Source organism: Nanorana parkeri, unplaced genomic scaffold, assembly GCF_000935625.1.
Source record: "Nanorana parkeri isolate BGI_ZX_2015 unplaced genomic scaffold, ASM93562v1 scaffold2485, whole genome shotgun sequence".
NCBI classification, from domain to species: Eukaryota; Metazoa; Chordata; class Amphibia; order Anura; family Dicroglossidae; genus Nanorana; species Nanorana parkeri.
In genome coordinates, this window is record NW_017308753.1 from 35094 (window position 1) to 60452 (window position 25359).

General features: G+C 40.7%; 1 protein-coding gene across 1 annotated transcript in view; it reads left to right on the plus strand.

Moving 5' to 3' along the window:
- The window catches only part of LOC108801770 (poly(U)-specific endoribonuclease-A-like), a 46124-nt gene extending 23006 nt beyond the window's left edge, over positions 1-23118 (plus strand). The window contains exons 10-13 of the mRNA XM_018573681.1: positions 2874-3016; positions 5219-5340; positions 19859-19868; positions 23107-23118. Of these exons, the coding sequence (XP_018429183.1) occupies positions 2874-3016; positions 5219-5330 (255 nt within the window). The 3' untranslated portion in view covers positions 5331-5340; positions 19859-19868; positions 23107-23118. The remainder of the gene's footprint in view (positions 1-2873; positions 3017-5218; positions 5341-19858; positions 19869-23106) is intronic.
- The last annotated feature ends 2241 nt before the right edge of the window (positions 23119-25359 follow it).

Sequence of the window (25359 nt, forward strand, 5' to 3'; positions counted from 1 at the left end):
GAGCGATGTCAGAATAGAAAAAAAAAAAGAATTTTCCCATTGAAAAGCATTGGGACATTACTATTGGCTATTTCAATTTGCAATAGCCAATAGTAAACTAGCATTGTACCCGCCCTCTGCTGATGGACCTGATGGGGAACTGCAGCAGAGGGCGGGTACAATGCTAGTTTACTATTGAACCGAAGGGGTCCTGGGGCTGAAGCTAGCCGAAGGATCGGCCAAAGCTACTGGGATGGACTACAGCTCACTCCTGGGATGGACTACAATCTCAATGCAAATTAGTAAACTAAACGTGAGATTGTAGTCCATCACGGAAGTGAGCGGTGACTACTTTACAACACACACAGGGACCATGGGGAACAAAAGTAGTCACCCTCCAGAAGGGAGGACAGTATCAGCAGGAATTCAGAGATGATTTGAGGATCTACAGCTGAGTGATGCACTTTACATTTTTCTTAATAGTTAAGATACTTGAATTCATTTTTAAGAATAACTCTTGAGTTTAGTGTCGCTTTAAACAATATGCAGACAACTATGCAAAACCGTAATAATAATATTGACCCACCCACATTCCCTATCACAGATTTTAATGGGCAAGACCCTAAGTTTTCCTTTAGTTTAAGTCATATACACAATCAACAAAAAACAGATTACATTTCAAGCATACAAAATGAGGCTTCGGAAGCAATGATGAGATGCTAATGTCCCTTTCAGGCCAGCAATGTGTCATGGAGTATAACATACTTAGCATTCCCTGTATGACAAGCCATCCCAGAGTCCCAGAGAACAGCAGCAGAGCAAACACAACAATTAGATTTTGTCCTGAATGGCTGGGATACAATTTAATTATTAGCCGCCAACATAGCGCCTTGTTGACACTTTAGATGTGGTTGTTTGAATGGGAAAATTGAGTTAAATTCACAGTGTTCATTGTCATAATAGAACATCCCTGGCCAGATGCAGGGGCTGAGAAGAGGTCACCAATAATGCCCCCTAACCAGCCAGTTATTTTAACCCCTTTGATCAAAGATTTGTCAAGATGACTGATTATTTACTTTTTTTTCTTTTTAAATGCAAAGTGATATAACAAAACTGGTTCTGGGGAAATCCATATGCATCATATATAGGTCATATAAAGAAATACACTGAGGGCCATATGTATTAAAGAAGGTCAATCTAAGCATTCATCATGATCATTCAGGGGTATTCATTCTGCAAATGTATATTATTTATAATGCGAATGGCAGCAGGTGGTAAAGGCAAATGCACATGGATACAAATATTTTCTTTGCAGGGGTGCATATGTGTTTTTCAGGAAGTTAGCAGGAGTGAGTGTAGGAATCAAGGTGAATTACTAAAAGTATTGTATAGTGGTTATGTACATAGTTGACTTATTATAATAATGGTTTAGATAAAAAGTTGAATAAATATGTAATATTGCATATTGATAGCATGCAGTCTTTATATTAACCGGCCGGTGAAGCACTAGTCTCCAGTACTTTACTCAGATGTGCTGAAAGAAACCTGTCTACACTATAAGCCATCAAAGCAACCTCCCACTGCTATGCTGTCTCTTTAGTTAACCCAATAAGGCTTAGGGAACCCTTTATAATGTGTAAAACAAATACATACTGTATATCTGTTTTAAAACATAGAAAATGAAACAAAACACTAAAATAGTCCCCAAAATGATTATGGCCAATTCACACGTATGCGTTGTGGTACTTTGGTAGAATTGCATGTTTAATGTGTGCATTACCGCAACACACGCAAAGTGCATGCCATGGTGCAGTGCTTTGGGGTGCCACTTATTTTTAACTCATCCCAACTCACTAACAGAGTAGTGGTCAACACACTCTCACTGCAATGAACCACAATAAACATTTTCTGCTCGAGAAAAGTCCAATTTTGGCTCGGTTATGGTGTATTGGTATCTTATTAAAAATGAATAGAACATACATTACTGCTCATGCATTAACACAATGCAGCACTAAAGTGTGAATGGGGCCATGTGGTTTCCCTTTAATAAAATCAGTGATTCATCACTAGCAAACCTTAAATAATAAAGAACGCTGGGCTCGTGGCAGAAACATTTGCCTTATCATAATTATGGTATGGAGATCTGGCTCAAAGAAACCTTCCTCTACTGTGTTGTCTTTATAGCTAACCTATAGTGCTTTGGGAATCCTTTCATCCTTTCATCTCTCTCTTTTTCTCTCTCTCAATCTCTCTCTCTCTCTCTCTCTCTCTCTCTCTCTCTCTCTCTATGAGAGCTGGTCATGTGCCAAATCCACATGACCAGCTCTCCTTCCATCACAGAGCCCTCTCTGCTGTGATAGGCGCTGTATGTGCGGCTCTGCCAATTACACACTGTGGCCTTCTTTTTTTTAAATGGGCCATAAAATGTGAGCCGCTATGAGCAAAATAGAGTATAACAGACAATGGATATCATTATCAGCTATCCATTAGGAATCAACCTCATAGACTTAAAACAAAAACAACTAAAGTAAAACTGATCCAAAACCATTATAGTTTCCCTTGAAAAATAAATCAATGATTTATCATCTACCAATAGAGACTGCTAAAAGACTCTTGCATTATAACATTTCCTGTTTTGGTGAATGTTACTGAGAACTGGCTTTGGCATTGAAGATTGAAAAATCCAAATATTGAGTAATTGGCAGCATATGTGACTTTATTTGGGGATGACTCGATGATGGTAATGATGATGTGGATGAATTTAGTAGGCAGCTGTTGTTTAAAACTACACCTAAAGTTCCAGCTTGGTCTCTATTCATTTGCTGCATAATAAATATGCCATTGGTTTTTAAAAGAGATTTTAAACTTACATATTGTACTCTTTACCTTTTTAGTGGACAAGCTATCCTGATGTGCTGGGGAAACAGTTTCATTGGGATGGTTATCTAAAGGAGGTCGGCTCGCAGTTTATTGGATCAAGCCCTGAGTTTGACTTTGCAATGTATACCTTGTGCTTCATTTCCCGTCCTGGTAAAAAGTAAGTATCTTTTTGCTGCTTCTAAAAGCTGATCTGATAGAAATTCAATTCAGTTGGTGAAAACTGAAGAAATGGTGCATACAGGTGAAACTCGAATAATTAGAATATCGTGCAAAAGTAATTGCAGTAAGTGCTGCAAAAGGGGCCCAAACCAAGTACTGAGTACATATGCATGCTTGTACTTTTCAGAGGTCCGATATTGTTCTATGTACAATCCTTGTTTTATTGATTACATATAATAATCTACTTTTTTGAGTTTGTGGATTTGGGGTTCTTGGGGTTTTCATGAGCTGTAAGCCATAATCATCACAATTATGACAAATCACGGCTTGAATTATCTTGCTTTGCATGTAATGAGTCTATCTCATATATTAGTTTCACCTTTTAAGTTGCATTAGTGAAATAAACAAACTTTGCACGATATTCTAATTAATCGAGTTTCACCTGTATATGTAAAAAAAAAGCAGAAGAGTATTACAATGGTACCCTGGCCTTCCACATAATTGACTCACATTTGCCTCAATTTCCATCCATGAATACTTTTTTAACATGCATAACAAGTATTCATAGCATTTCTAATAATGACCTTCAGTGCTGTCACAGGGTCCTCTGGCACCCAAGGCGAAGATGCCAAGGTCCCCCCCTTCCCCAAGCTCTTTATTTCAGCAATATGAACGCAAATTCTAAACATTTGTATACAAACAGCAAAAAAGAAGAAGAAAAAAAAAAAGCTACAAGAAGGGAATTAAGGAGTTCGAAAAAATCATTAGCGCTAACATTTATTTTCCAAATTTAGGGTTAAAAAACGAATTAGGGTTAACTACAAATTTTATTCTGCATTATGTTGCTTTAATAAAGGCACTAGAATCATGTTTCTAGTACAAAGGAGCATGAATGGACATACAAATCAGCAAGAAGGGATTTTTTTATTTTCTTTATTTACACATACAGTCATTTATCAATCAAAGCTACAAGAGTAGCTTTCATTCATAAATTATTGCAAAGAGAGACCCAAGCTGTCAAATTTATAGCTCAGTCCCACAGATTGCACAGGATAAACGCTGGTCTCCATGGGTAATCTTCAGAGCTCTGTGACATTCGGGAGCTGTGCTCTGTTTATCAGCAGCACACAGAGCTTCTGCTACAGAGCTGACCGCTGCCACACTGACAAGGTAGCAAAGTGTTGCTGCATTAAGTAGGGAGTGCCCCGATCTCCCTATGTAATCTGAAGGAATGGGCTATCAGTTTGACAGCTCAGTCCTGCACACTGCATGAGGCGACCACTAAAGGCCGAGACAGGAGAGGCAGATCAGAACCAACTCTCAAGAAACTCAGAAGCCCCTTCAATGCATCACCGATGCACACCTCTCCCTCTCCCAGTTTTGTTACAATTCACCAGCTCAGTTTGCCATTTTTTCCCAAAATTTTAGCTACTGTGTGTTCAACCATCAAAAAGCCTCTTCCCTATTATTCTAGTGGATGGCTGCTTTATAAATAACTTGGAAAACAATTGGGGAATTCAGTCTGAAAACCTGAGACTCTGATTCAGTTCACAGTTCACATGTAGATCTAAACCCCTTCATTAAACTGACATATAAAATTTAATGTGTAACTTCAGAGTGTGTTATCAAACTGTTTAAACCTGCATCTTTCTTTAAGATAACACTTGGTGATCCTGCCATAATGGTCTTTGTACAGGTACTTCCCGTTATGCGGTGACAACTGTCTCTGGATTGCGCTCCTGTGTGGTCACTCTGTCACATGCACCCCTGATTAAGACTATAAACGACTGTACCTGACACTGTGCAGGCACGGTCTGCTGTTCAGGAAGCCAGTCCTAAGCAATAATTTGTAGCCAATGCTACAGTGAGTACATGTAGACAGGAAGTCGCTGAAAGAGGCTGGAGGAGATCAACAGTGCTATTTAATGGGGAAAAATGCAATCATGTTTGATGAAGATTGCCTAAACAAAAAAAAGTAATCCAGTTAGGGTTTACATAAACTTCAAAGAAGAAAAAGTAACCCTTGCACTGTAGACTAAAATGAGAACTTAACCCTTTCAGTGGTGGTGGGGGGTAGCCCCACTGCAAGCTGCAAGGGGTATGTTTTTTCTGCACGGAGTTCTTTAATGAATAGACCTTAATTCTTGATTTGCCCCAGCACAAACTAAAGAAAATACTCTCACAATATTTTTATTTGCAGGTGTGTAATATCTATGGATGGACATACAATGAAAATTCAAACCTACGAATGGACCAAGAACACTTATGGAAAAGGGAAGCGGTACATTGCCACTGCCTACCCCGAGGTTTAATCTAGTGAAATGCAGGTGTCTCCTCTACACATTCCTGGAGGGTTTGTGACATGGACTGGGATTTCAGAGAGTTCACCCAAATGTAATAGGACTGACCCTTCTATATTTTAGGGGGTTATTCACAAAGCTGCCGAGGGCAGCCGTGTGAATAACCGACCCGAAGTGAAGTGAGCCGAACGCTGTTCGGCTATTCCCTTCGGGCTTGTACGGCTGATTTCAGCCGTACACCGACTGAAATCAGCCGTACATCGGCTTGCTGCGGCTGGGTTCGGGTCGGCCAAACATGCTCAGCATGTTCGGCTGACCCGAAGTGCAGAAGTAGTTCGACTCAGCTGATCCAACATTTAGAACGGCTGAGCCGAACCTCCGGCAGGCTACTCGCTGCTGTTCGGCCTATTCTCATAGGGGCTGAACAGCAGTGAGTGAATAGCCGAATGCCGCCGAGCGGCATTCGGCTCGGCTATTCTGCTCGGTACCTCTGTGGTCCCGAGCAGAATAGAAAACGTTTAAAAAGTAGAAAAAAAAAAAAAGAAAACGATTAGCAGAGCCGGAGGTGGTATGAATGCCGACTCTGCTAAGCTCTCATGGTACTGACAGATCAGCGTCCGTAACCAGGGGACACTGAACTGTCAGTACCATGAGAGCTCAGCAGAGTCGGCTTTCATATCACCTCCAGCTCTGCTAAGCTCTCATTGTAATGCAGGGGGGAAAGAGCACCCCCCTGAAATGATGGCAGATAGCAGAGGAAGCAATAGCTTCTTTGTTATCTGCAAGTTTTTTTTTTAGTATTCTGACAGCTGCTGCCGTCAGAATAAAAAAAAGAAAATGCTGCCGTCAGAATAAAAAAAAGAAAATGCTGCCATCAGAATAAAAAACAGGAAAAAAAATTAGCATAGGAATGAATAGCTAGATATCTATTGGCTATTTCAAATTGCAATATCCAATAGCAAGCTGGCTATTGCACCGCCCTCTGCTGCTGCCAATCACTAGAAGAGGACCTGATGGAGAACTTCAGGTCCCCTCTGCTGATTGACAGCAGCAGTGGTTGGGTGCAATAGCTAGTTTGCTATTGGCTATTGCAAAGTGAAATATCCAATAGGAATGTAGCTATGCATTCCTATGCTGTTCGGCCAGCTTCGCCTTTCTCATCGGCTCAGTCGAGCCAAGGCATATGTCTTTGGCTCGACTGAGCCACTCGGCCAACTTCGGGAGCTGTACGAGCTATAGTGAATAGCCCGTACAGCAACCCCTTCGGTTCTACTGAACCGAAGGGGAATGAAATACAAAACACAGAGAGTGCCTCCATCGTGTAAAACTTTTTAATAAAAGAGAATAAAAACAGTTGAAAATAGACTCACAAAGGGAGATAAATAACAGGCATACACAGATCAGGTGAAAGCAGACTTAGCCAGCCGGCTATCTGTCCTTCTTGGTTGACGCGTTTCCGAGGTCATGCCTCCTTCATCAGAACCAATGCAGATAGCAAACAATGGTTCTGATGAAGGGGGTCAATGCAGATAGCAAGGAGACCAATGCAGATAGCAAAGAATGGTTCTGATGAAGGAGGCGTGACCTCGAAAACGCGTCAACCAAGAAGGACAGATAGCCGGCTGGCTAAGTCTGCTTTCACCTGATCTGTGTATGCCTGCTATTTATCTCCCTTTGTGAGTATATTTCAACTGTTTTTATTCTCTTTTATTAAAAAGTTCTACACGATGGAGGCACTCTCTGTGTTTTGTATTTCAGTTCTGTGGTTCCCCTAACCTTCGAGAGCAGCCCTGAAAGTGTACTACATTGAAGATCTCCCTTTCATCTCTGACTTATGCTGCTGACTCATGTTGCTGGCGCTGATGTGTTTATTTGTGAACCGAAGGGGTCCTGGGGCCGAAGCTAGCCAAAGGAGCAGCCGAAGCTACGGCTAGATCCTTCGGCAGGTTTGTGAATAGACCCCATAGTATAATGTTTGTTGAAGAAAAAGAAACGAGAAAATGAAACAGGTCCACTTGCCAACTCTGTTAACATTCGGCCCTTCCCTGTGTGGCCTTTTTACAATAAAAGAAAGGGTATTTTTTTACCATGAGGTGAGCTAAAAATTTCGGCCGGGAATTTATCAAAACTGGAGAAGACAAAATCTGGAGCAGTTGCACAAGACAACCAATCAGCTTCTCACTTTATGAATATATATTTTATGTTTACTACTTTTATTGACTTGCTACAATATATAGGCTGTACTGTGAATAGGCCAGAATATCAGATTATACACACACACACACGCACACACACAGAGTTTAATGTGACAGAGAAAGGAGCTGTCCCCCAATCATATGGATTTTTTAGTCTACAGCACTTTGTTATTAGAAAGTGCTCTACAAACCGGTTATCTTAGGACCACCAAGTATTAGATGTTTATTTGTGAAATAAAGTCTGTAACTATATAAAGAAAACATATATATAAACATATATTTAAAACATGTGTTTTGCTTAGTTTAGTCAATCAGTTTATTTCATTTAGTGTTCTTTGCATTTTTTTGTTTTACCTTTTGTTTTGTGTATTTTATGGTCATTTGTGTACTGTTGCTTAATTTTTTAGGTTACTTTTTTTGGGAGGGGGGAATTAAAATTACAAGATTTGGGTCACATAGACCGCAGTATGGTTCCCCACTATGTTCAGGATTTGGAAATGTTTATAATTGTTCAGCGAACATTCAGCCAACCAAATTTTGCTCAGTTCTGTTATCAGTTACATTCTTTTCAGCTCTCTCTCTCTGCACTACAAAACACATCCCCACTATGTGTAGAGTAGAAAAGAGAAAAGGAGAGGGAGAAGTTCTGTTGCCCTGTACTAGATGAAAATACTGCTTCGCCATAGAAACAGTACAGCGAGTGAGCGTTGTCACCCTAGGACAGGAAGTGTGTTACTGACAGAATTACCAGCTGAAAATAAAGGAAAAAAACTAAAATCTTAGAGATAAGCTGCAATTTATTACATTTTAACCTAAACTGTAAAATGTGGCTCAAAAACTACCACCAGCCCTGGTCCAAAGCATCTTATATTGTGACATGCCCCCCATATGAAAAACAGAGGAATATGTAAAGAAATATGAACATTTAACATTTGTCAGCACATCCACAACCATGTCAGCCCACCTGGCTTTAGAGGTCTCACTTAAACTAGAACTATTGTATGGGCAAAATTGAAACTGACATATATAATGCAGGCTGTTCCTAGCAGCTTTATTTCCCCCATAACAAAATTTTAGTACCTGCTTGTCCAGAAACGTGTTATTTTTCCACTTCCAAGAGCATGCTGTCCAGCAGATGTGCCAGTTATAGGTGTCGTGACAAAGATTTTAACATTTACAGGGGTGCTTACTGATATACTTGTGTAATTTGTCTTTTGAGCTGTAGATGGCGCTGTACTGCAATGCTAGAACTCTATGTGCATGCTAATTATGGGGTCTATTCACAAAGCTGCCGAAGGATCTGGCCGTAGCTTCGGGCCGATCGTTCGGCTAGCTTCGGCACCAGGACCCAACAGCAGCAGAGCCGCCGGACAATAGGAAACTGCCAAATGCCGCTCGGCGGCATTCGGCTATTCTCTCACTGCTGTTCGGGATCTTTCAGAATAGCCCGAACAGCAGTGTGAAGCCTGCCGGAGGTTCGGCTCAGCCGATCCAGATGTTGGATCGGCTGAGTCGTACTCCTTCTGCACTTCGGATCAGCCGAACATGCTGAGCACGTTCGGCTGTTTCTAAGCCACACGAAGCAAGCCGATGTACGGCTGATTTCAGCCGATATACGGCTGAAATCAGCCGTACCAGACTGAAGTGAATAGCCGAACAGTGTTCGGCTCACTTCACTTCTGATCGGTCATTCACTCGGCTGCCCTCGGCAGCTTTGTGAATAGAACCCTATGATACACAGGAATCATAGGTTTTCTTTTTTCTATCCCTGTTTACTGCACAATGCTGGTTGCATGCATGTAATGTTCTTCTAAGCAAGTAAACTTAATTCAGCATTCCTCGAGATCTCAGTGTTTCATCTAAACACATAACCAACACTTACAATGCTCAGCTTTTATTACTTTTGTTTCAGTTCTGGAATTAAGATTTTGCTGAAGCAATCTGTTTAAGATGATGCCACAGCATTTTAATTATATTGAATGGAATATTGCTGCCCATATTCACTGGTATTGCCCATCCCCTCCACCTGTGGTGAATGTCAGTGTGCCCACAGATCAGTGGTGTATCCAGGGCACATATGTCACATGCCCTGGGTACCACTTTGGGAGAGGGGGAGTTGCAGCTCCATAGGTCAGTGAAAGTTTGCCGACCCATGGAGACAGTTTACTTTTTTCTTTCCCCACCCCTCTCCCATACACATCTCCTTGACTGGCTCTTAGCAACCAGAGATGCCCTGGCTGGCGTCCCACCCAGCTGCTAGCTACCAGTGATGTCAGAGCATCACAGGTTGCTAAGAGCCAGGCAGGTAGATGTGTATGGCCGTTACACATCTCCCCACCTTGCTCTTAGCTACGTGGGACACTCTGGCTGGTGGCCCACCCAGCTCCTGGCAACCAGTGCTAGTTGCCAGGAGCTAGCAGGACGTCAGGGGCGCAATTTGTTGTAGATACGCCTCTGGCATGGACACTGGATTATTATTATTATTATTAGTAGTATACAGGGTTTATAATATAGCACCAACAGTTTGTGCAGTGATTTAGAATAAAAGGAAACAGTACAGTTACAATACAATTCCATAAAAGAGGGTTAGGAGGGCCTTGCTCATGCATGAAGTGTCTACATCTGGTGTTTAGTGCGGTTGATTTACTAAAGGAACAGAGCATGTGCACTTTGGAAAATGTATGTTTAGTGAATATTTACTTATTTTATGAAGGAGGTAATTTGTGTTCTTTAGTTTCCCATGCATTGGATGTGTTATTCAAAGTTAACACAGCGTCACCGTATATTTATAGAGCTAAGTGAGCACACACTTTGCACAATGAACATTCACTTTACTAAGTGATCAACCTCTACTCCTTTAGTGAACGGACCCCAATGCATACAAATCCTAACATGCTTTCTATTCAGCTATGTTAAGCGTGGGTCATTTCTGCGGTTCCACATTTGAGAATACATACAAATGTTTCCAATTGGTTTTACACTAAAACAACCTTTTCACACATGTGCACTGACTAACACATCAGATGGAAGGTATTCCCTCTCTTCACAACCTACATGGCAATGACAGTGCTGCTACACAGTGTAATAGTGTGATATTAAACTGTCTGCCTTGAGTTTTCTACATAATAAGACCATGAATTGCCACTAGAGGTCACAACACACGCATTTAAGTCTGAATGAGAGAAAGAGTGCTTACGTTCTGAGTTTTACTGCATATGACATACATGTGTTATTATGCACCATACAGTATTGCTTTAAAAAGAACATGAATTTAATATATTTACATTTATGACCAGTCTTTAGATGTGCTGGCTTTCTCTTCAAGGCCTTTTTTCCTTTATTTTCACCTAGTGATCCTGCCAGTGATAGGTTTCCTGTCCGGGGGTGATAACACTCTGCACTATATGTATGGAGGGGCATCATTGTCATCTTATGCTGCTCTTCTGATTAGGACTACAAACACCTGCCGCATTCCTCATCTCCATTACATATGGAGCTGGGGTTCTGTACTCCACAGAGGATAGCTGGGATCCAAGATGGAAGATAGCTTTTAGATTTCAGTTCAGTACACAGGAATTTGCAGGGACACTGGATTTTTATCAGTACCAAAGATATGTTCTGTACTTTCTGTACAGAAAATGTATTTAGTCTGAAAAAAAAAACCCAGCTATATTTAACATAGTAGTAAACGCTTAAACTTTTTTCCAATAATGAATCCCAATCAAACAAATATACATTGCCCAGCAAAGTATTTATTTACGTTTTTTTTCCAAAGCACTTACAGTTATCATTTTCCAGAGTAGCTCCAACTCTCGCAGCCCAGCTTCCCCTAACTTCCTGTTGAGTACAAGATCAGGAGGAACAGAGAAGTCTCCAGCAGCTGTCCATCGTCTAGCTTGGAAATGGAAAAAAGGAAGAACGGGGAGCAGAGTAGCATCTTGCCTTGCTGGACCTGTTTGTTTGTGGAGACAGATATCGCTTTCTAGTACACACAAGGGTGGCTCCATAGGACCCTGCAAGGGAAATGAGCCACCCTAACGCCAGTGATCAGGGGAGCAGCTGATTCTGCAGGAAACTAAAACTTTTAAACAACAAGGAGCAGCATCCATTGTAAGTGATTTCATCAGCATTTGAAAAAGCTTTAAAGCATTTTGACCTTGATATCACTTTAAGGACTGGTAATCTGCAATATATTAAAGTTTGTGGGTTTATATTTACTGTTAGTATTGGTTATGTTAGTTAGTAAGTAATCATTACAAAAGCATTCTTCCGATCCCTGTGGGGTAAGAAATACAACAGATAATAAAAAAGTACAATGTCTTAATTATAAGGAAGAGAAGATCCATTTCTATTTCTGCCACCTCTGGGTCCAGTTCCAATCTTTCATACAAATTGCAATTCTTCATCAAAGTGATCAGTAATTTTAAAGTCTGCTTGAAAAAATTCCTGACAATATACAGGAACAGAATATAAAAAAAAAAAAAAAACAAGCTGGAGCTTTTATCATCAAATAGTCTGTAAACAAGTGACTGTGCCAAGGCTGAGAGGGGCAATCTGGGAAAACTGTGTCATAAGTTCCAGAAAGAAAGGAGTAATTCAGGAGTTCCCCTCGCCACTTTGATCATTTGACTATAACATTGTAAGGTTTTGTCAGTTCAGGTGAGAGGCAGCAGCAGGAAGCTGTTATGAATTAGACAAGATGTACATATAGTATAGCCCAGAACATACATACTACAGTGCTGACACCAGGATCTACATAATGGGGGCAGCTATGGGTCAGCGCTTTAGTCCAGGAGGTAGATTTTGACCCCCGGATAACACTAGAACAAACATGACACCAGCATTATGGGATAAAGGAAGTTAAATGAGAATTATGAGGCGAGTGATTTACACTCATTCTCATAGTTGAAGCCGACGTGTGACAATGAAACTGTCACACGTCGGCTCAATAGATACATACCGTTGCTCTCTCACTCTCGATCATCTCCCTGCAGAGAGCCGTGACTGTCAGTCACCGCTCTCTGCAGGGATTCCCCCCTCCGATCCACCAGCACTGAGTGGACTAACAAACAGGGGAAGGGACGGGTACAGCTGGCTCTGCCTGTCACTCACACAGCTGGGTGGATCTCGACAGTAATGTCGGAATCCGTCCCGGCTGAGGCGGTCTCAATATACCGCAAGCTGAGCGTTGGGTCATGGGAGGACGCTAGTTTATGTCCTCCCGTGACCCTTAAGAGAACTATGGGGAAAAACACTTACCCCATAGTTCTCTTTTAAGGGGATGAATGAGTGCAGGTAGATCATTAAAATGATCCAATTGTTTGTCCATCATACTGCTCTATAGGGATTGGTCATTAAAACTGGAGAAAAGAAGAGGAAAACAAATATGGAGGTGTTACCAGTAGCAACCAATGTTGTTTTACCTTTATTTTTTGGGCAAAATAAATAAATCTGATCACTAAGAGCAACATCTCCACTTGTTCCCCTTTTTTTCTTTTATCAATGTATTAGCCTCTATGTCCATATTTGTCACCAAATGTAATAAATGAGTGGTATTTTAATAGACTATTGCAAGAGATTGGACATTCATAGAGGGGAATTTATCTAAACTGGAGCAGACAGAATCTGGAGCAGCTGTGCATAGTAACCAATCAGCTTTTCTCTTTAGTTTGTTCAGTTAACATTTGAAAATGAAAGATAGAAGCTGATTGGTTTCCCTGGGCAACTGCTCCAGATTCTGTCTAATCCAGTTTTGAAAACAATTTCTGCATATTCTTTTACTATCTACTGTATAAGCTTATGCAATGATTTACTCAAGTCCAGAAATAACAAGAGGATACAGACAGCAAAAAAAAAAGAATCAGTACAAGGAGCTAATCAGTTCGTGTGCTGACAAAAGGGATAGGAGGAGAAAGTGGAGTGACAGAGAGATGAGTTCATCACTGTGCTGCTTCTCCTTTCACTGTCCAATCACAAACAGGGACAGGTCCAGGACAACCTGGGCTCAGAGAAAGTGGATTTAATGATGCTGGCCATCATTCAGAGGACATAAATTTACAGAACAAAGTATGGTGGGGGAAATCTCCAGATTGAAAGTGAGTATTGCAACAAACACTGACTTTTTTATTGTACCTTTTATTGGGCTATTTCTTTTAATCTTAAAGTAGAATGAAACACTTGTTTTTTTGTTCTGTTTTTCGCATATATCTACTGCTCGCAAGCAGTAGATATATGCAAAAACATTACAACAATTACAAAATAGGTAATTACTTACCTGTGTCTCCCGTCTGAAGATATGAAAATTCTCGAGTGGCCATGAAGGATCATGGGGGGGGGGCGCATACGTAGTAGAGATCTTCGGCCGGGAGAAGAGGAGAGACTCCAGCCAGGAGCGTGGACGTGCACGTGGGCAGACTTCGTGGGACACAGAAGACACAGCAGTCAGCGATGTATCAGAGACCGGCACCAACGCTGGAGGGACTCCTGAAAACTACTGGAAAGAAGAAGATGATCGGATCAAGAGGCATCATTTAAGGTAAGTCATTAAGGCACCATGGGGGAGGGGGGAGAATTGTGACTTTAATGTCACTTTAATTTCTTTGGGCTGGCATTTTGCTTTAAAGTGTTACTGCACAGACCCCATGACTTCTTTACACCTAATAATTTAAAGCTTAACTCCATGGAAATGTAAAAGGCAGAAATAAATGCATCTCTGTATTCATTAATATATAGTTAAATGCATTTTTTAAATGCAAACAGTGTAAGTGCCTAAATTTGACCTGGTATCAACTCCTTGCATTCCCATGTACAGCAAAGCTTAGTCTGTGAGAGGGAGAAGTAGCACAATGATTCTGTCAGCTGTTGTTTCAATGCCCTTGTGCTAAAATGGACATGCTGATAGAAGGAGAATGCAGAGTGACAGAGAGGTGAGCTCATCAGCCTGCTGCTACTCTGCAGCCAGAGTTGGATAGCCATGCTATGATCCACAACCTCCAGCTCTCCTACTGGCTGCCTTTACCATTAGTGGCCAATAGGGAGATGGGGAGACGAATCAGAGCACCCCCATGAAAATTTCGCCACCTCGACAGTTATCGGTGTAGTACATGTGTGTAGTCCCTGGATGCAATGTCACCACCTCGGCACTTAACGGGGCGGGGCCCTCTTCTTCCTTTCCGGGCCCCCAAGTGGCATAACGCCGCACATGCGACCACTGCGACCTTGATCGTTCCGTCACTACTACAGGTAGAACTTTTCAAATCACACCGAGAGCACATACTTAGAGGGAACAGGGTGTGATCTGCCTCTTAATTGTACAGCCACTGCTTGCTGAGATTGAAAACATGTATATATATGATTAAACAATAATAGTACTATATATAAAATACTTTAAATAAAGTACTATAAACTGAATTCTTGACTTGCAGTGGGTGAGTGCCAAGCCTGACAGGACTGGACTTACTTTGATAAATTTCCGCAGTGCCTCATGTCTCAAAAATATTGTTCGTTTATGAGTTCACTTTATTTATTCGGTGTTTCTTCACTTTGGCTAAACTCTTTAGCTAAATGAATCAACTGGCTCCCTACAGAAGTCCCCTTTTATTATCCAGTGCAAGCCTCTAGTGGCGATCAGATCGTATACTAACAATCCCAGTCCCCTCCTTTTGTTGGGAACACATAACTGGAAAGGTTAATGAGAAGAGCATAGCAATTGAGAAGTGGGAGGCAATAGAGAGAGGGAGGGAGGGAATGTGGAGATGATGTAGGGACAGTTGAAAACCTAAAAGCTGACAGATGGGCTGCTTTCAGTTTGTATTCCCCTGAGAAGCCTTTAGCAAAGCAATACCTTCTGATCAGACCCAGGGAAGGGGGCAGTGACAAAGCCACAGGGGCATTGACAGGACACTAGTACACAACTTTTCACCAATACTCATACTGATTTCTTATGCAATGTTACTTAATTACTTCTTTATAGTTTCTGCATTGCCTTAAACGATTCCCAAAGAAATTATATTCCTTTGGCCCCCCTACCTGCAATTTTCATAAGACTGTGCAGCAGTATTTGTGTGCATTTGTTCATATGTATTTTTTATAGCACCAACATAAAGCTTTAGAGAGTATCCATAATCACATTTACTTTCTACCCCAGTGGAGCTAATACTTCACTGTTCCCACCACAATATCAGAGGTGCAGAGATATGGCTTGACATACCTTGGTTCCAATGCAGGATATGAGTAAGGCCACCTTGAGCTTCAGTCCTATGTCCACGGCTCTAAACTTAACATCTTTAAAACCTATGACCCCCTGATGCTAACATGCCCATCCAACTATGTCCTGCACCTAAAACATTGAAACCCCTATAATGTCTTCTCCACACCTGACTCTTCCCTCCACCTTATTCCTACAACCCTCTCCAGGTCTCCACAATGTCTCCTTTTTACCAGGACACTACTACCTCTAGTCATATGAAGGGTATTATGTGCTCCTGCTTTTGGTGACTAATTGACAACTATGTTAGTAAGCCAGAGAGCTGGAGCGCACAGTACACCTCCTGTCACCACAGGGGACCTACACCTGAGACTTTCCATGGAGGACACATTTCAAGACAAGATGGTAAGGAGATCCCTGCCCGTGAGAGCATACAATCTAACATAACTGCAATGAAAACATAGACATTTTATTCAAATCATATGATCATCCATATGTACCTATGTATGTACTCAGCATACAAGAGAATCTAGTTTTATTTGAGGGTGACATTAAAGGAGAACTATGGGGTCAGTGCTTTTCCCCATAGTACTGCTTAGGGTAACGGGAGGACACAAACTAGCGTCCTCCCGTCACCCTAGGCTCAGTATACCGCGAGCTACAGCTCGCAGTATACTGAGATGCCGCACTCGGAGCGGATCCCGACATCGATGTCGAGATCCGCCCAGCTGCGTGAGTGACAGCTGGCTCTGCCTATCTAGAGGCAGAGCCAGCTGTACCCGCCCCCTCCCCCGTCCGTTCCGCCAGTCAGCGTTGGCAGATTGGAGCGGGGAGAGGGGAATCCAGCCCCTCCCCTGTCACGGCAGAAAGCCGTGACAGGATCGAGAGGTGAGAGAACCCGGTATGTGTTCGCTCACCTCCCGATCTACTGAGCCCACCTGTGACAGTCTCATTTTCACAGGTCGGCTAGAACTATGAGGTGAGTGAAAAGCACTCACCTCATAGTTCTCCTTTAACCAACACTCAGGAAAATCCAACCTTATTAACTGGCTTTACTGTGGAAAATCCTCATGGGGTCACCACAACCAGGCAAGAATATGCCAAACTCCATGGCACTACAAGAAACTACTGTTCCAGGAGCATTCTTCAGCTGTTAAAAAATGTTTGAGTTCCTATGGCACAGCACCCAGGGATCATATACCCATGTATACTGGCAGAGAGAGCAGCATGAATGTGCACATTAGTAGTGGAAGGTTTTGGAGGATGACGGGATTTACTTGACACCACTCTCTTTGAAAGTCATATGAACAATTGGAAGATTCCTCCTCTATTCCTATTCTGGTTACATTTTCCCAACTTTAGATTTTTTTTATTGGTTCATATGCATATTTGACATTGCCGTGTACATTCATAATGAGCAAGCAGATACATTGGCACATAATACATCTATCAGACATCTCATAAACCATATCACCTGAAATCTCTTTTACATTCCAACTAGTCGTAGATCTACACTTGTACTGCAAGAGCGGGTGTAAGTATATGCATAATTAAGCTGTATTGTGTAGTCGGGGATAGAATAAACAAGAAACATAAAAAAATAAAAAAAATAAAATAAAACAGAGACTAACTATACTTGTTAATCTGTAACCTTTATCCAGGGGTATGTAATGCAATAGGGCCACATCCAGTATAACGACCCGTCATATCTGTATTCTGGTTACATTTTAACATTTTGTATTTTCTATCTCTTTAATTTCCAGTGATCACCAGGAAAGACTAACAGGGACACAGACAACCATAAGAATCCTACAGAGGTTCTATCCCCTCACCACCCAAAAAATACACTTTTTAGCTTTAGATGTACTTCAAAGGAGAACTATGAGGTGAGTGATTTCCACTCATCCTCATAGTTAGAGCCGACCTGTGACATAGAAGCTGCCTCTAGATAGGCAGAGTCAGCTGTCACTCACGCAGCTGGGTGGCTCTCAACAGTATGATCGGGATCCGTCCCGGCTGCAGCGCTCAGTATATCGCGGTCAATAGCCTGCTATATACTGAGCTTTGGGTCATGGGAGGAGGTTACTATATGTCCTCCCGTGACACTAAAGAGAACAATGGGGGGGAAAAACTCACCGCATAGTTCTCTTTTAAAGTAAACATTTCTGAGGAGAAGGAGCTGCCATTACTGGTTTACCTCATAAAATGCTATTTACCTAGCTGTTATGCTGACCCTCTGGTTTTAGTACATTCTGGAACAAGTATTCAGATTAGGGAAGTCGGAGTAATGTCAGAAGTCCCTATATCTGCACATGTATTCCAGGCAAGTGACTTATAGCACTGAAGCAAAAGTGTCAGCATGATATCCAGGTAGAATGAGATGTCAACAATAGCAGCCTCCATATTTGTATCAGGGATTGTTCACACCAGCACGCCCAGTGTTTAGGTGTACAGGCTGGTGTTCGCTGTGTGCCAGCGGTGGGGTGATGCCTTGCACTGTTACAACAAGAGGCACTGTTCACTTTTTGTTTAAACTTTCTGGAAATTTCAAAGTGATATTTCTTTCTCTTGTATGCACCACAGCTCAGTTGTGGTGTGGCAACCAGCACTGATATGAGGTGAGGTACAGAAAAATTCAACATGTCTGCATCTTTCACACTGCAACCCACCTCAAAGCAGCATTGTGGTGTAAACAGGGCACAGAGAAAACATTTTTTTTCTGGGTGCCCCTGCAATGACTGGAATTGATCAGATGCTGAAACACCCCTGTCACTGCACATGGTGTGAATGAACCCTTAAAGTGTATGTAAACCCTAAAAATAACCTTCTCTTCTTAGCTCACTTTTGGTCTCTTAAATATACTATTGGAAGCACTTTGTTATATTTGTTTCATAAGTGCAAAAAACCCTGTTGATCTAGTCAGAAATCCAGAGTTGTCCTAGGCCCTGCGCACTCTTCCTGTGTTATCTCAAAGAACCTATTTAGCCCTCAATTCCTATCTTGGACTATAAAACGATAAGCTTTTTTTATGTGGAGATCTGAAAGTGGAGTGGTTCAGAAGTTTAGCAAAGGACACTGGGCAGAACTGACACTACTCACCAAAAAAAGCTGTGTGCTGTCAGCCCACAACAGGACTTAGGAGCTGAGTGCATTTCTGGCAGACCAACTAGTATTTTTTTTTGTGTATTTACAGGGTCTATAAAAATAATGTATTTCTACAGTATATTGAATTTCCGCAAGTTCAATCCCACTCCTAATAACCATATTGATCTAGAAGTTTATCAACTTACTTATTGAAGATGCCCATAGGATGTACTTCCTCCATGCACTGAAACAATTTCACTTAACCCTGTGAATACACAACTGTTGCAAAGCTTACCTTCTGAACTACAACTTAATGCCTGAACAATGTAACATTATCATTGCTTGATAGAAGCAATGCATGAAGGTATATGTAGTCTTGAGAAATCAAGATTGCATCACATCAAGAAGCAGGCAAAAGAGATGCAAAGCACACTGGGAATCCAGGAAGTTGTTGAAATTGATAGGCAGACAGAAGGCAGCACTCACTATGTCAAATGGATTTTTTCAAGTAAGCTTTGATTGCATTATCAAAAGCAACTCTAATATGTATTCCTATTACAATGCCGATGTTATAACAGGTTAGTATATGCTGGGACTTTACAACTCATTTAATGAGCTGAAATACTGGGAGGTGTGCATGCATTGCAGAGATGCACTGCATAGTTTTCCTGAGAGATCTTAAAAATCTCTTTGGTAATCTTAATTAACAAGGTCATTACTTACTAACAGTTCCTTTACCAAACCAGACACACAATAGTAGTTTTGTATTTGTTAGCTTCAAATGTAACAGAATTACTGCACAGAAAAACACGAAGATGGACCGTGAGAGCAGATCAGCCAAATCAGAGCTTGAGCAGATTAAAAATGATTTTCCATCACTACCTATGCCATAAATTAGCAGTCATTGAGTTTCCCCAAGCTCTCAAATGCAAATAGTGTCACACGCTAAAGTTTATATTGAGGGGAAGTGGTGAATAAAGGCCTTGTAAAGACTGGGCAGTCTCTTCAGAAATGTTGGTGCAGACACAGCCCGGTAACAGATGTGACTGCCTTAGGACAATAGGACTTAGATGAGAGGCACGAGCAGAGACACAGAAGTGAGACAAAGGGAAGACAGGCTGACTTGTCAGACAGAAAGCGGGAGAAATAGCTGTTCCATATGCTCTCTTCCACCAGTTGGGTGAAAAGAAGGCTCTGTTGTAACACTGCAGGCTGTTTTCTTACAACCCCCCCTCCTTGCATTTACCACCTCCAATGCACCATTTTTGCCATGTGAAGCTAGAAAAATCAACCTGTTGCACCCATCTGCTCCAAGTTGAAAGCAGAGAGCTATTTTATTGACAGATTTATAGAGCCAAACATGTTATTTTCAACCACTTATGCCACTGGGCGTGCATGGTGCTTTTATTCAAACGCTTGTAATTTCTAATGAATTAATTGTTATTGTCTACCCAGAAGCTTCGTCTACTAATCACCAGTTATGTTTATAGTGTGAAGAGCAGAGACTGCAGAGCCCTGGAATACTTGGTATTAGGAAACTTGAAACCTGCAAAAACTAAGGTAAACCTTTGTTCCTTTCTGCTACAACTGTTTCAAAAGTAGTACTCAACAACCCCCAAATTTGTCAAGCTCAGCAGACATGGGGGGGATTTATCAAAACTGGAGCAGGCAAAATCTGGAGCAATCAGCGCCTCTCTTCAGTTTGCTCAGGTAAGATTTGAAAATAAAAGATAGAAGCTGATTGGTTTGTCTGCTCCAGTCTAGGTAAATTCCCCTCATTGTATTTGCAGTTCATGCCAATAATAAAGCTAGCCATATATGTGTCAATCGTCAGTCAACTTGAGGTATGGGGAATAGCAAAAACGATTGCAAGTAAACACAAAATATACAAAACTGTACAAAACAGAGCAATCTACCACTAACAAGTTTGAACAACCATCAGAATTAGGTCAATTGTGAAGTGGTAACTGGGCAATAAATTGACAGATCCAAGACAGTTTTGTGAAAGATTGAATAAAAATAGAATTGAAAGAGGCAAAATGATTTATTGTATATCGATCACATTTTTTCCACCCATTTTAGATCCAACCTCCTTTCGTTCCAACAAAACCACAATTTTGTGTCTTCAATTGCCCAAGCAACAGGCCACTTTCTTCCAGTTGCTTGGGATACCCTGTAGGTTTTCAAGACAATACTTTCTCAACCCTGTTAATGAGAGGAATATTAGTAACAAGTCCCTCCTACTGTGACGTGGGGTCTTCACACTAGGCAAAGGTTCCTAAAACTACATTTGCGTGGGGCGGCTGTCGATTTCTGCAGCAAGAACCTAACAATTCTTGCTGCAGGAATCTCAGGTGTGTTCATACAACTGTGCCCATTCAAGTTAATGACAGGCTGACAGTGGCTGCATCTCTCAGTGGCAGTCTGCATGTTATCGTACATGAAAAGATTACCTGTGGTTTGGGATAGATGATTGTCCCGGGATGCAATCTGTCTGCATCCAGGGACAATAATATATCCTGAACCGCAGGTATTTATTCCATGTACGATCACATGCAGGCTGCTGCTGACAGATGCAGCCACTGTCATCATCATTTATTTGAACGGACACAGCGGCCACATCTGTACAGACACACCTAGGATTCCTACCGCAAGAATCCTTAGATTCTTGCGGCAGGAATTCCCAGGCACCCCGTATGTATGTAGCCTTACTAATCGACACTTCCTGTGGTTCACCCTACTGGCCGCCTGATCACTATAGCTCTGCAAGGATAGAGTAGTGATGTAGCGGCCAGTAGAATGCAACACAATGCGCAGCGAGGGACGCAGGCATCCAACACTGGAGTGTCAGATGCTTAAGATTCTTCAGCTGATGTAACTGTGCAAGAGAGAGAAGTTCAGAGTCACAGACAGCAGGACTGGAATTATTCCTCTTCTTTTACAAAGTGCTTTTTTATATTATTTTTAGTGAGGGTCCCTTTAAAAATTAACTCCAGGGAGCAATTTAAAAAAAAGCATTACATCCAATGTGCATTTATTAGAAAATAATTAAATGCATTTTACTAGACCTATCTAAATCTGCTTTGATATTGCTCTCCTGTAATCCCCTGCACAGCAGCACTCAGAATGGATGAGGATTGGTCAAAACCTTTATTAGGGGCTTTAATGTTTACAAGGAACATTGGAGCTTATAGGAGAAAATAGGACAGGGGTGAGCTTATACATGTGGATCTACTCCATCAATGTCCAATTACAGGAAGGGGGGCTGTAGTGGAATAAGCTGTATTACTTAACTGTACTGCGGTCTACAGGAAGGCTCAGGTCCGGGCTTTGCTGTCTAGATCACAAGATTGGCTAAACTGAATTACAAGTCCATTATAAGGTAAAACAGTTATACATACTGTATATGGTACATATTCTTGAATTTAGCGTTAACCTGATTAGCTTTGTGAAACGAACATGTTTCCTGTGCTAGCAGAAAGTGAAAAGCAATTCCCTAAGAGAGTGCCTTTTTTACATACTGGCTTCATCCCCTATAAGAATGGGGGAAACCCATAAACCTTCAGACTTTTAGAATAAATAGTGAATCATCTCAGTAAAATGTGCATTCTGTAACTAAACATTGCAGTGAGAAAAGATACAGTCAAATCTCTGACAGGAGGATAAAACTGCTGTCATCCTTTTGCCATCTGTGTCTCATTAGAGTGATTCTCTTCACTTCCTGTCCTATAGACTCAACAAAAAGTGAGAAGATATATATCCAATGTGAGAAAAATCCTCTCAGTTTTCAATCTGTGATTGCAGCAAGATATGTCACGGACTTCTACTCTTATGTAATGCTAGAATAGACTTCATTGTTCAATGCGAGACACAGAAGGCTCAATTCACAAAGCATTACACAAGGATAAGTATCTTTATGTTCAGTCATGTGATTGTAATTTTCAAATCTCATTGGACTATGCTGAAAATAACTGTCACTTTTTCAAAAATAAATGTTATCTTGGTGTTTTAGCTTTATGAATTGAGGCTATGGCATTCATTGTGTGTTTTTTTTTTTTTTTGAGCACTGTGTGTTTTTTCTTTTCTTATATTTTCATATTATTTTTAATTTTGTGCGTGGCTTTTGTGTGCCATTGAGGATAGTGAGAAATAGTTTAAAAACATAAACATTGCTTATGCTATATAGGGAGGTTAATACATGTGGACTTGGCGAAGCCTTTATTTCATCAATCCGCTCTGCCCAGAGGAATCATATAATGAATAGAAAGGGTTAAACCTGAAGCTGAAGCAGAGAGAGGACCACCAAAACCTTGTGCTATGCCTCCAGCTAGGGGCTGGGCTTACTTACAACCTTTGTAAAGGGGAAGGAGCCGTTAAACTGCTCATTCCAGCAGCAGCCACTCAGACAGGGAGCTGTCCAGCTCTGCAACAGCCTGAACTAACTCAGGTGACAACATTCAAAGCTCCGCTTGTGCAGCCAAGTCCTGAACTTTTTCCATTCAAGAGTAAGGTAAAGACACTATGCTCTGGTTTCATTAATTTCAACCTTCCGTATATGTTATGGCTAGCTTCTAATATGCATTGTTTGATGTTTAATTCTAGGAGCTGCTATATCACTTTCCTTTTATATTATATATATATAAGTAGTGAAAGAAGGTAATGTTGTGCAAAGGAATGTACACAGTACATAGAATATACATTGGTCTGCTCTGCACACTGTGCTTCACGGTATATATTTGATACCACAAATGAGCTCAGTATTCACATATTAATAGAACTTATTAGGACCACAAGGATTTTTAAGGACTAGAAACTGATATCCAATTTTAAAAAAGGGCTAACGTTCGTTACTAAAAAATAAAGTGCATTCAGCGCACCATTTTTACATATATACATAACATTAAAAAATATATACTGAATAGAAAAAAAAAGATTGAGAGTTTATTTAGACTTGGAAATGCTGAGGTATTAGCATGAAAAAGGAGGACAGTTCTTAGACAATACATGCAATCGAATGAGACCTGGGAGACACCTGAGAATAAGCATCTTGCATCTCCAAGCATGCATATTGTTTTCTATTTCAATTCTGCAAAGCACTAAATTAATATGCAGTCATATCAAATCAGGACAAAATATACAACAGATATGATAGCTGTTCTTTGAAAAAATAGCAAAATGTCTAGGGAGCACCTAATGAATGGATATTTTACTTTCTTCTAGGACAAACCTAACTTTGAGCTTAGTTGACCCATCTCTATAATGTTGAATTGCATTACAACAGACTGTAAGAGATAAGAGATAGATAGATAGATAGATAGATAGATAGATAGATAGATAGATAGATAGATAGATAGATAGATAGATAGATAGATAGGACTCCATTGAAATGGTTTCTGTATCACTTTTTTTACACTTTTTTTATTTTATGTAGAAAAATCAATATTCCCAGCAAGTACAATACAAGCATGGGGTTATTATGCTTGTCCCTGTTCCACTCTGTGTCCCTTCTTCAGGGCCTGGACTGGGGAGTTGGTCCCACAGCATCCACTGCCCATACAAATGTGCATTTCTTATCACATTACACTGTGCCCTCCTTTAATAAATAGGAACTAATATGTTAAGTGTTTTCTCTAAAACCTTGTGAAATAAAATGTCAGTGGTATTTGAACAAGTTAAATAAATAGCACTTAGTACAACAGTACTTAAGAATTGTGTTTTAGCCAATATCTAGAAGGGGCAGTACTTTAGAATTATATCATATTCTGTTACTTCAAAAGAAGGACTAAAAATGCACCTTGCCTGTGTAGGCAAGAATTCTAGCACCGGCCCTGCTTACCAGAGTTTTAATTTTTATTTTTAGAGGAGATGAGAAATAAATGGATAAAGAGTAGTATACAAACTTGTTGGTATGATGCAGCTTTGTAGCTGCTCTGAAATATTTCTTATTTTTTCAACCAGTATATAACGGTGAAAGTTACAATCTAACGGATTTGACAATGTTCAGAAGTTTTGCAATATGTGCATTAGGAAGGACTAGGAAGTATAGAGGACAAGCATATCTTTCTATCCCTAAGACAAGGAAAGTAGCAATGTACCAGTTTATTGACATGAGTATTTTTTTCCTATCATTGCAATTAAAGTAACTGATACAATGAGGCTAATTTACTGATTTAAGTGTTAAAACGCATATCACATATCAATATTTACACAATTTATTGAGTGAAGATTCTTAACTACATTAGTAAGGCAGGACACATTTTTTTTATTACCCAAAGTATTAAATGTAAGAAAAATAATATGGCAATTAAGTATAAAAAAGTACTGCAGCAAGGGCATAATGTGGTCTATATGACTTATAGGGTAAAAGCATTGGGCTGTAATATGAAATTAATTATGCCCTATCCTTAATCATCCTTAATTTCTCCATGGCATTATAAAACCTGTTTTACACCTCCTAAGTAATACACTAAATATTTTAGTGCTCTTTAGTGAACTTAAATTAATTCTCTTTTTGTGGTCTCTTATCACAGGACACACTGCTGAGAAAACCCAATAA